The sequence below is a fragment of the Oryzias melastigma genome, linkage group LG21, assembly GCF_002922805.2.
Source record: "Oryzias melastigma strain HK-1 linkage group LG21, ASM292280v2, whole genome shotgun sequence".
Lineage (NCBI taxonomy): Eukaryota > Metazoa > Chordata > Actinopteri > Beloniformes > Adrianichthyidae > Oryzias > Oryzias melastigma.
Window position 1 is genome coordinate 5,459,909 of NC_050532.1, and position 13,083 is coordinate 5,472,991.

A 13,083-nucleotide genomic window follows, 5' to 3' on the forward strand; every position below is an offset into this window, starting at 1 on the left:
TTCTCGGGCTCAGAGGTTCCTAGGGGAGACCAGAATGGAAGTCGAGCATCTTGCTGTGATCCAAAGAAAGTGTGCCAAATGCTATCAAAACTGGATTAGTAGACAACAATTGCGTTCGATGAACAGAAGGAGAGGGAAAGAAGTAGTTTCCAAGTAACCCATGAAAGGAATTTACCTACACCATCGCATTCCTAACTCGAGTAAGAACAGATTAACACATATCCCTCCTTTTCCTAAAATGAGAAACCTTCAAGTTTTTGACATTAATGCAGTTTTAAATTTGCCTTAAAGAAAGTCAAATTTTGGAGATTTTAGGCCTTCGGTGCTGTCAACTAGAATTTTAATCTAAATTTCATAATAAATATGTATAAAGAACACTTTAATTTAGTTTTAGTTATTTATTAATTTATTTATTTTGCTTTTGAGCAAGTATTTTTTAAGCTAATAATTAACATTTCTAAATAAAAAAAAATCAATTAAAATTCAGGAACAAGTTTATAGTGTTGTATTGCTTGGGTTAACTTCTTTACTAAAATTCTTACATATTATTCTTTGGGTTATAATAACTTTATTGTACAGCAAGCCCACTAGAACAAAACTCCTACTTTGATTTCAGATATTTATTCTCTAATTAAATATTTAAATATGTATAAACAAATAAACAGCGTTCCCAGAATGTTGGCATGTGGACTACATCTCATGCAGATTTAACCATGACAACCACTCCATGTCATTTGTGCACCACATTTGGTCTTGGCTGATGTCTATGGCAGCAGCTGACTGCTGCTGTGCCAGACAAGTCATGGGTGGGCTGCTTCTTCAACATATCTCTCTTTTTTGCTCTCCAGGATAATAAGTCATTTGCCTTTTACTTCTATATGAATATTAGCAAAATCTGAAATTATAAAACTATTTAGTTATTTATTAATATTTTATATTTACACGTTTCTCCCCTTTTCACATCCCTAACCACCTGCTGTTTACCCCACTGCACATGGCAAGAACGTCCAGATCCCGCCCTCTTGCCGATTTGACCAATCACACGACTCGTTTTGGACACGTGAGGAAGTTCATAAGCCAATCGCTGCTCGCTCTTCCGGTTGTCACCGGAAAACATGGCGGCGCTCATGACAGGAGCTGTGAGACAGCTGGGTCTGCTGTAAGTCAAACCGTGTCTTTTGTACACATTTTCGCATTTATTTACTCTTTTATTCATAAACAGTAAATGCTAAAAAGGTGTAACGGCGGACCGGACATTGCTTTAGCATTAGCATTATAGCTGTCGCTTATATGGCACTTTATCTGCCAGCTCAAGAGATGTTTTTGATTTGAAACAGCATCATTACATTTTTTTTTAATTAAAAAAAATGTTTGTAAGTCAGTACTCACTAATATACTAATTTGCTATTTTACATTACTCTGGGTAAAACACAGGTGACCATGTAGAAAGCTGGTATGTATAGTTAAAAAGTATAACCAGAAAGATCACTAAGAAAATGTGCAGTTTGAATGATTAAAAACTGAAGAAATTCCTATTAATTTGCTGTAGTGAGATCAGTAAGATAAACATACAAAAAAAAAAATAAAAAAATAAAAATACTAAAACTGAGCCTGCAAAGTTCACATCCCTGCTGGTGTTGGGACCAGCCCTTCTGTCAGCAGCATGTGCTTGTATATGATACAGAGGAGGAGAGGAAGCTAATCACACACTCCTGCTGATCAGCACCCACTGATATCAGCTGATGACTTTTAAAGATGGCTTCCTCCCACAACACTGTCCTGCTACTAAGTTAAACCTTCTTATATTTCTATTATATATTTTTTTTTCCTTTTGAGGATCCACTGCAATGAAAATATTAACCTTTTCTTGTGGCTTTTTTTTAATGATGGAGAACATATTAAGAAAATATAGGTCAAAATTGCATGTTTGAGTGCCTGTCAATCAGAGGCAGATGCATAAATGCATTTAAAAAGCTTGTAGTAGGGATGGGCGATACTGGGCATTAAGGTATTGATTTGATACCAATCCGATAACGCCAATATCGATACCAATCGCAGCAAATGTTTTTTTTGTAAGTTTACCTTTTTTTAATTACTTGCTAAACATAAAAACAGAATTAGGACAGTATTTTCAATCAAATGTAAATTAGTTGATCAAAAGTTGGATCCTTTTTGCAAATACAGGAAAGTTTCAAAAAAGAGTGGAAATATTGATATCTACAAGCTAGTATCGATTCAATACTGATACATACTTGAGATTGATACTATCAATATTTTAGATTGATCTGCCTAGCTCTAGCTTTCAGGTGTGTCGTAAAAGCTACAATCGGCAGACGAATAGATCCGTCTTTGTTGTCCTCATTCGAGCTGTCACCTGGCTCAAAACGGTATGTCTGGATAGCTCCAATATTTCTTGCTGTTTTTGCTGTACTGGAAATGTTATTTTGGGGTGTCAGGGGCTGTAAACTAGCTGGATATAGTGTAAATAAAGGGATGGAAAGATCCAATATTGCTAGCATTTTTGTTCCACTGGTAATGTTAGATTGGGGTCCTAAGGGGCTGTAAGCTAGTGGGAGAGAGTGTAAACAATGAGGTGATTGTAAAGTGAAGGCAGGCTCACGCTGCTCCAATTGCCCCGCCCACAACCCAGAGGCAAAATTCTAATGAACTACTGCCGCTCTTCCAAAACTTTGGCAGAATACGAATTTTTTCTGTGGTTTCTCCCTACCTTAAGGTTTCCTCATCTTTGGTGTTGTCCGAATTGTTTTTTTAAGGGGAAGGCAAAGGGACTTATGACTGTATATCCCTCTGCTGGGAGCGTGTTTCCCGTTGCGCTGTGCCACGGAGGAGAAATACATTTCTTTATGTGGGTGTGCTCTGAAGCATAGAAGTTCAAAATCGATGCTACCTATTTTCATAACCAGAGATTATTGACTACATCTTCAAGGGGTAGTAGTGTCCAAATTTAAAGACATTACTTTTCAATAACTCTCCATTTGGAGGGCTAAATGTAAGTGTAAGGAGAAGCCGTAGTGGTAAGGGAAGAATTCGGATTTTGCCTATGTCCCTGAGTTTGACACTTTTTTTTTTATTTTGACTTCCTTTTGAAAACTGTTACTTCACTTAGATTTAAATCTGACCAAACAAAAATGTGCAGAGAATAATCAGTCATATATGCATAAGTACATATATGTTTGTGTTTTTTTTTATATATCACATATTTTTGTATTAAATGTTGTGTTTAGAAGTCATTTGAGCTCATCATGTTGTTTGGAATATGTTTTCTTGATTCATACATAACCACTCTTATATTCTTTTGTCTATGTGTTAAAGTATTTGAACATACGGCACTTAATTGAAAACTAAAACATGTAAAGATATTCAATTACTTAACAATTCCTTGACACTAGGCTATAAAAAAGGCATATAATCTTCAACTCCTGTTTTCTTTGAAGTTGTTAAGTCTGTTGTTTATTTATTGAGCCATTGAGGTTGCAGAAAAATTATTTAAAAAAAATCAACAAATTGAAAACCATTATTAAAAAGACATCGTTTGCTGTTCAGCAAATGTTTTCTTGGCAGAAAAGAAAATCATTCAATTCTCTGATTTACTAGAGACACAGATTTATTGGCTGGTGACCTAAATCAATTTTTGTTCTTTTTAGCAAGACTGGTTTTGATTAGTGACTAACTGATGACTGCTTAGTGTGCATTACTAACTTTGATGGTGATCATCATTCTTACTGACAGGTTTGTGCTTTTCAAAACAGAGGACATTGTAAAGTAACCAAAGATAATATTTTAGAGCAATTAAGGATTTGTATTGCAGAACTGCAACAAACTTAAACAAGTTTTAAAACTTTTTCAAGGTAATTTTGGTAATGACGCTTTAAAAAACAGAAATAAAAAATTGTTAAAAAGTGAGACCAGCAAGTCTTGCACTTTGTTCAAAGTACATGTACGCTCAATAATGATTTGTTTTGAAAGTGTCCATTCAAAACCAATTTTACAGGTATTAGGAAGGCATTTATGAAAGCACTGTAAGGATAACTGGTGACAATAGCTGGAACTTCAGCTTAGAAAATTACAAATTCTCACATTAAAAACAAACTAAGAGCAGAAATTCATGAACATGGTGAAACAATATTGGTTTCCCAAATTAAAGATTAATTTAATTGTCATTCCATTTTTTAAACACAATGCTAGTCTTTTACGGAAAACTATCGATGACCGCATATATTTATATACACTTATGAGGTGTACTGGATCAATAACCTCATATTAATGTAGTGGCAGTTGTTTTTTAGTTGATGATGACCTGGAAGAAGATCAGATGATTCTGTTTTGACATGTGGGTGTTAGTCGAGGTGGGGTGACTGTCCCAGCCATCCATTGTTGATCCTTCCATCTTGAGCTACAAAAGTGTTCACTATCAAATGAATGTTACATTTCATTTCAACAAATTTTCCCTAACAATCAGCTCTGAAATGGTTAAATGCATCTCTCCCAAACGACTGGAACTAAGAGAGGAATGCGTGGGCTCGGTTTATAGACAGCCTAAAGCTCTCGCCCTAACATTGGCGGCAGACTGCTCTTTGTCACAAACACCCTTGTGTCAAAGATGCAACAGCATCCTGGAGGAAGCATTGACTGCTGCCATGAAGTCGACAAGTGATGAAAGTAGCCTAGAGGTTGTCAATTAAAGGAGCCAAGGCCTGGACCTTATAAGTTAATGGGCAGTTTCCCCTTCCCAGGGCCTGCGAGGGCTTTATAGCACAGCTTATAAAAACTCTTAAGTGTAATGCAGCCCTATAACGTTTTCAATTAGAAGACTGGGCAGAGAGCAGTGCAGAGACTTGGCAGTCAAGTTTGAAAATTTATATAGTGGCATTTGGCATAAATTGGAAGGGGAATTTTCAATTGCCCCAGTTAGACTAAGTGGCAGCTACTGTGCAGATTTTTATTTTGATGGCATTTCATGCTGACGGGAAGTATTAAAGGCTTCCTGCTGTCTTTCTATTATCTGTGTTTTTTTGTTTTGTTTTTATTTTTTATTTTACTTAGATCATATTGACGCAGCCTGGAATTCCAACAGTTTTAACAAAACAGGCTAATTGTTATTGTGTGCTCTCCTAATGTTCCTGCTGCATATTATTCCTAATGAATGCGTTATTTGAAATGGTAATCGGCTGATTTACATTTAAAAACTGTGATTGTAGATCAAAGAAAGTGAAAAGTTAACCCAAAATTATCAGAGAAAAAAAAGTAATATTGTGCAGAAAATTTGTTTTACAAAAATGTACCTTAAATTACTGATGAGAATTCTACAGTGGCCCTGAAGTGCAAATCACAAAAACAAATCACTCAATGCAAAAACATATTAAAGATTTCATTGGCTAATAAAAAAGCTATTCAAATAGTAAAAAAACAATCAAAGCAAAATTACGGAAACCAAAACACAATTCCAAAAATATGAAACGAAATCAAATTAAACATTTCGGAAAACTAAAGTAATTTCCAGAAATAAAAGTGAAATGTTAAAAAACAAAACACCAGAAGAAATTGGAAAAACTAGGTACTTTGGGACATTGCTGATTGGATGATGATATCCAGTATCGCTTCATGCCAAATAACATTAAAATGACAGACAAACGTCATCGTCCAATCAACAATATCCCTTTGTATCTACTTTTTCTGGTTTCTGTAAAAAATAAAAAGTACATTTTTCAAAACAAAAATAATTTCCAGACATGAAATGTTAGAAAAATTAAACAAAGAAAGGAACTGGAAAATGTAGTTACATGGGACATTGCTGGTTGGAGGATAACTTTTGTCCATCATTTCAACCGAAAGTTATTTGGGATAAAGTGATAGTGGATTTGATCCGTACTAATCACAAAACTTTAATAAGTATGTAGACACATTTGAAAAAATTCAAATTGTAAAATTGAAATGTCATTGTCTAATCCCAGAGTACCGACCGTTTCTGGTTTCTTATTGTATTTCATTTTTTTAAATTATATTTTGACTTCTAAATATAACTTTTTTCTTCCAAAATGTTTCATTTTTATCTAACTTCCTTTTTTGTAATTATGTTTTGTTTGAATTTCTAAAATGTATTTTATTGTTTATTTTGCTTTTTTAATTAAAGCTCTCAGGGCCAAATTAAGTTTTAGTAACAGCAAAAATGTGATATTTTCTGGAAAATGATCATATGGAATAGTAATAGGTGGTTTGCATTTAGATGTTGCAAATCTGCAACCTCTACTCTGAGAAAGTTAATATGTTTTTACGTTGAGTGATTTGTTGGTGTGATTTGCACTTCAGGGCCACCGTAGAATTCCTTTACTCGTCTGTTGCTCTGTGGCTTTATTTGGCTTCCGGTAGAAAAAATAAACGAGTGTTGAATAAACACCAGTGTTGACACCTCATTTCCTCATTGATTGGTGGTGGAAGCTCAGCTTAAGGTGTGTGGCCATAATCCAATCAAATAAAAAAACAACCTTTGCGATTGTGTAACCGAATCTGCAGCTATGAGCCGAAACATTTTTGACTTTTGTTTCTTGCGTCTCAAAAAATCGACTTAACCTCTTTATTTCTAGTCAACCTAACTATGCTTTTATTTTGGTATAAACAAGTAAAATAAAGATAAATATTAACTTTAGTTCCTTAATCTTGTAGCTTTTTTTTTTATATACTTTTGCACTTAAAACTTTTCTGAGCCAAGGAATCAATAAATCGCCCTATTACCTGCTGTTGACCCAGCTAAGCTCGCCTTTGAAATGTGTTACAGAGCATTAAGTTAACACATGTTAGTGTGTGAAAACAAAGCTCGGGCGACTGGCGTGAGGGCCAGCTGAGTAAACAGGATTGAGGGAGCAGTTAGGGATGGCAGGGAAGAAAGGCCTACACTTGTTCCAGCACAGGCTGAGGTGGATCCATAAGGCCAACAGATGGATACGTTAACCTGTATCCCCACAGACGAAGGAAAAAAAAAGTGACTCTGCTCTGGCTAATGTCTTTGATCAACGGCACATCTTGGGCTTTGGTGTAGGACTTCTTACGACCCCGTGGAGCACATGGAACTGCATCTGTATAAACATGGCCGGGGAGGAATGTGTGAACAATGCAACAAAAGAAAATTTGTTGGAGAAACACGGGGCGGACTGGGCTAACGGGTGGTTTATGTGGTTAAGGATTTGAGCGTGGTGGTCAGATAGGATGAGAAGCTGAGGAAATACTGTCTGTTTTCATTGACAACACAAGTTGGAAACTTCTCTGTTTTTGCTTGGTCACATGTGCCAGCACAATGAAACTCTAAGATTTCACAGGAAAAGTACAGTGTTTGGTTGAATTCATCTAAGTAGCCTTACAAAATCTATTTGATTGTTATCCATTGTGTCAAAAAGCCAGCTGTTCCCATTTAGTAGTATTCGATTCTCTAAAAATAGTTGAGTTTAAGGGGAAGATGCTGTCTTGTCCCTTGTTTTTCTGCCACAATGGCTGGCCTATTGCCACGGTGATTGTCTGCTAGTTCCAGGACGATGAGGTGTAATTTAGCCAGCATTTCCTCCCTGATACACTGCACTGTAATGAGTAAGAGGTCTGCTTTTATTGCCGTTTGTTAACAAGGTCCAGAAGGGAAATTTTATACATATGGATTGTATGCATACACCTATGTGTGGCCTGCTTTTTTTTTTTTGTTCCTTTATACCCTTATGCTGTTTTGCCCTTAGCATGACTAAAGTATGTAAATACATTGATGACAACCGGATGCATTACCCGGATTAACCTCTTGGGGTCAGTGTTGTCAGTTTGACCTAAGAGAAGGTGGATTGTGTTTTTTTTTTTTTAAGCTTAAACTCATAAATGTATGAATTTTAACATTTAGGACCATAAGAAGTCAACTTTTTAAAGCAAAAATGTCATTTATTGTTAAATATATGTTGTTTTAAGACTGTCACATTACCTCCAGAACTTTTGACATTTGACCCTGGCAGAGGTGAAGCGTTATGTAATCTTTGAGTACCAAGAGGCCAAAGTAGATAAGTTTCTGTCTTTTTACGCTTTTCAAGATCATTTCTATTTGATGAGGCTGATCACAGAGCAGAGACGTGGCAACTTCCCTTTGATAATTTGCTGAATGTGGGAGCTCATTGATAACTTATCACGGAACTGGCAACAGAACAAGTTGCAGACAGGCAGCATCCTGTTAGCGCCGCACTTCATTAGAACCAGGTTTCAGTAATACCACACACATTCAAACAGCGGGGCCATCTCCTTAGCATCAAAGAATGCTTTATACAAAGGGTTGTCTCTGCCGCCGTCCTCCCACCAGTGTCTGCTAATGATGCCCGCCGCACACATTTTTAACACTGATACTCTTCTCTACTTGTCATTCATTCACACTTTCAAGCCCTTAATGTCTGATTCCATTTCTGTGTCCCTTGCTCTGTTTGTCTCCTTCTGTCTTTCTCCCCCTCTGTCACTCGTGGTGTTTGCTTGGATGCTTGGTTTTGTTTGTTTATTGTTTCCAGATGGCAGACACAGACTTCATTTGTGCGGCTTTCAAGTTCCCAGAGAGCTTTTTACTGCCTTGGCTCAAGCGCTTATCCTGTTTCCTCTTGCCAGGCTTTATGATAGGCCCTTTTAAATGTAGCAACTGGAAACAACTGTCACTACCTGTCTGCATCATACCTAAATGTACACAAAGCTTCCTTTTTTTTCCACGTTCTTCATCTGAAAGTCTTCGTTACTGATAGGTCAGAGAATCGTGATGCTTCGTCCAGCTTAAATACACGGTCAGCAGCGTGTAGCACTTTTTTTTCTTCTTTTTTGCCGAGTTTAGTCTGGGCATCATTAAGCACGGTGACGTCACTTATTTACAGGAACCCGGGAGGGCAACTTGCCCAGTAAATGTGGGGGAGGACCAGCGCATGTCTTTACTCATCGGATGTAGTTTTAAGATGGAGTAGTAATCAAAGTGCTTGGCTATATAAAACCCACCCCCTCCTCCTTAAGAAGGCATTTTCCTCTGGCTGCTGCTGAATGAGTGATTTACCCTGACATTCCAACCCGCTTAATACCAACTCTAATAGTGATATTTAACAGAGGTCACCAATAAATGCACTCGACTAATCCTTAAAAGTTAGTCACTGAGAGGAAATCCAAATGTTTTTGGTTTGCTAGGTAAAGGTAAGGTTGGCCAAAGTTTTCAGTCCCAGAAGAAGCAAGACGCTAGCTCTGTCATTATTCAACTGTTTTCCAGCCCTGTACAAAACAAGATGAAGGGAGTCCTTCCTTATGCGTTTCAGATTTCAGCACAGTCACAATTCTGACCTCCTTCTGACCCCTGTGCAAGGGGATCTAAGCTGAAGTGTGAAGAGATCGGTCTTAAAAAATTCACGTAATCGCTGGTGTTTGTGTTTACCACCAGTGAGAGCCTGCCTTTCCGGCTAATCTCATCAAGGTTTCGGATCTAGTGGCGGGGTGAGGGAGAGGACAGAGGACCGTGACCCACATCCCCGTGCCAGGACAGCTCTCCAGCTCGGCTGTGTGATTCCATCAAAGTTTACTACGAGGCCCACTGCCAGGGTTTTTACTACAGAACTCTCTGGCACAACAAGATAATGCCTGCACTGATTTCCTCCAAGGACAGTTGTTTTCATGTCTCAGGCCTGCTTGCTTTTTTTTTTTTTTTTTTTTCACTAGAGCTGACTTTTGAAATACAAAATTAGTATGACTTTATGTAATATTAGAAAGGCAAACAAGCAAGACCCACTGCTTTAATAATTACTTTTTTCATCATTATAATGCATGCAAGCACATAATAGGACTCAGAGGTCTTTGAGCTTGAATCAGCCATTTAGCTAATATAACATGCCCTTAGTATTGTTCAGTATCAAATGTTAGCCCTTTGTCAGTTCACAAAACTCAGATTGAATGTGTTTTGCTTTGACTTTGTCAATTATTACTTTCAAATTCAACTGACTGTTTTTAATAATTTCCCTTTCCCTGTGAAATGAAAAATGACATTGATGGATAACTTTGACTTTCATAGAAAAAGATGAAGGACTGACCGCATTTGTTGTCTTCTTTTTTTTAACACTCAAAGCACCATATTTAAGTCTCCTGTTTACATATCCATTAAGTATTTTTTCTCGCCATGTTTTGCCTTTAGTGATCTAAAGCTGTTTATCTGACAGAGCCAATAAGGATGCAGTGGGCGAGTTATTATAGACATTAAGGAAACCTAAAGTACCTTATTTTTTGCACTACAGGCTTGTCAGAATTTTTCTTCTTCTTTTCCTTTCGGCCTTTCCCTTCAGGGGTCGCCACAACCAATCAGCTTCCTCCATCTATCTAAGCCTGTCTTCTGCATCCTCCACTCTAACAGCAGCTACCTTCATGTCTTCGTTCCTGCATCCAAAAACTTCATCTTTGGTCTTCCTCTAGACCTCTTGCCTGGCAGCTCTAGACTCCTTCTACCAATACATTCACTGTCTCTCCTCTGGACATGTCCAAACCATCTCAGTCTGGCCTCTCTGACTATATGGATATCGTAGGTCTAAATCACATATTTAGTTTGACAAATATTTTACGTCGGATGCCCTTCCTAACACAACCCTCTGTTTTTATCCGGGCTTCGGACCGGCACAATGAGACTTTGGCTTGGGCCCCCTCGTTATAAGCCACATCATCAATTAATGGTCTATTTTTAGCTTAAAATGCACACCAAACTCTAAAGTGCATTAAGTGAGACCAGAGTCAGAGATAAGTTCACTAGAGTTGGCTAACTGAGTTCACAGTACGTCTAGAAGTTGTTTGTAACACACTTCACATTAGTCACATTAAAAGTGTTTTCATATTCATAATATCTGTAACTCCCAACCTTGCTTAAAACAGACTGATACCGCTAAAACAAACGTTACTGTGACTACGGTAACTCCCAATCTTGTTGGTAACTATTTAAAAAAAAAAAAAAAAACGGTCTGACCTTGCTACAAGTTAGCCCTGTTTGTGTATTCATAAGGACACTCAACAGACATTTAGACAGTGCACTACCCATCTCAAAATCACTTCCAAGTCAAAACGCACAATCAGAATTAATCAGTATATAAAACTCTCTGGATTATAAGGTGCATTGTTTCATAGTCCAGAAAATATTGTTGTAGGGAATGTTTTTTACTTATTTCCTGAATGTATCTAATACTTGTTGAAGCAGCTGCAAGGAAAGAAAGTTTAATTTATCTCAAGCAAATGTTTTTTTTTATTATTTTAACAACTCACACAATTTTTCTCATTGTTTGTTGAATAAAATATAGTTTAATAAATTGTGTGTGAAAATTAAAACTTAAGTTGAAAGCGTCATTGCATAAGGCTATGAAGGGAAAAAAAAAAACAAATGAAGTAATATCTCTCAGCTTTTTCAGATTTTAGTTCCTCCCTTTAATGCTTACGTTTAAAATTTCTACACCTTGTAATATTAGGAAACCCAACTTTAAACAGTCATAGGGTGAGTTAAAAAACAAAATTTTTATCTTGCTATTGATAACATGCAAAGCAAATTGGTTTCAGTCCAGATATTTTTTCCTTATTTAAGATACAATTCTTTACTCGCAGGTATTGCTCCATTGATATTGACAAGGCTTTTGTAGGATGTTTGAAAAAAAGTCTCCCACAATTCATTACTGATACATGCGAATAGAAACATGCCCAGGAACCAAAAAGTAGAAAACTTACCTTTTATCCTTCTTATTGTTAAATCTACAAATTGATCTAGCTTTGCATAATTTTTTCTATTCAACATTTTGTTGTTTTAAATATCTGGTGTTGTCAGACATGACAAAAATTAGAGCTTTTTATTCTTCCTTTGGGTATATTTCAGGGAAATATGCATTTTTGTAGACATTTTTTCAATATATGGCTTATTTGTTTATTTGACAACCTGCTAACTTTATATCTTTAAATAAAAACCCATTTTCTCTGTGCTGACACAGACGTGGACGTCTAAACAGGAGCAGCAAAGTGAGTTAGTTTATCTTTGATGTTCAGCGATTGACAAAGAGACTTTCCTATCAAAGAGCTACAAATAAATTACAATGAAAGATTGATAATCAAAGGGCGGTCTGCGTTCCAAGTGTTTGAAAGGAAACATGTTATGGCTCAGGGGTTTATGTTTCTGCTTTTGATCCAAACAGATCTATCATTTTGATACATTACAATCTAAACGTGATGTTTGCTTTCTGATCATTTTCATCATCAATGGTGCATGGTGTGCAAAATGGCACGATGGTTTAGGCCAGACTACAAGCAAATTGGCATGTCGCTGAGTCCCATCTTCGCTGATGCGGCACTTCCCCGGGCTTTTGTCTTCAGTTTGGGCACAGCTGTCAGGTTAGGTGCTATCCCCGCTCCCCTCCCAAAAACCTCCGGCCACGCGCGACTGCACCTCAAACACTAAATAGAAGCATTAGACACACCATGTTAGGGACTGCTGGTGTCCGAGCGGCGGGTTTGGGTGCTTGTCTTGTCCTGTGGCCAGAGACATGTGCATTACCAACCCTCCCACATCTGCACTAGTGTAGCAGTTATTCTAATTCCCATACCTTTCAATTAGATAGTAGATTTACTCATTTGTGGTCGATTTCCATTTGTATTGCTGCGTCTGTCAGCCACTGACCCTTATATTCCTCCAGTTTCTTGCACTCGGCTAGAGATCTTCTCCATGTAAATGCCCACAAGGTCTATTTACTCATACGTAACGTAACAGATCTTGATTATGCACCACCGGCATCACACCTCAGCAGGATATAACCAAACATGAAAATTAACTCGCAGCTAAATGCCACTATATGCAGTCCAAAAAAAAAAGCGGGGTAAAGGAAAATCAAATACAAATTTACACTGGTGGAAAAACCCCACTGTTAGGAAAGGGAGCCTAAAGGCAGAGAAGATGCTGCCTATTAATGTGCAAAGCAAATGAAACTGTTTATTCCACACTATCCATCCAAAGAGAGCACGTTCACACAGAGTGAATACACACTCATTATTTTGGTAGAGGGGAATTTTTGGTTGCTGGGA

The 13,083-nt window shown here is 37.2% G+C and overlaps 1 protein-coding gene across 1 annotated transcript in view; it reads left to right on the forward strand.

Moving 5' to 3' along the window:
* The first annotated feature begins 1,062 nt into the window (after positions 1-1,062).
* clybl (citrate lyase beta like) overlaps positions 1,063-13,083 on the forward strand; it is a 69,798-nt gene continuing 57,777 nt past the window's right edge. The window contains exon 1 of the mRNA XM_024287022.1: positions 1,063-1,159. Coding sequence (XP_024142790.1) covers positions 1,116-1,159 — 44 coding nt within the window. The 5' untranslated portion in view covers positions 1,063-1,115. The remainder of the gene's footprint in view (positions 1,160-13,083) is intronic.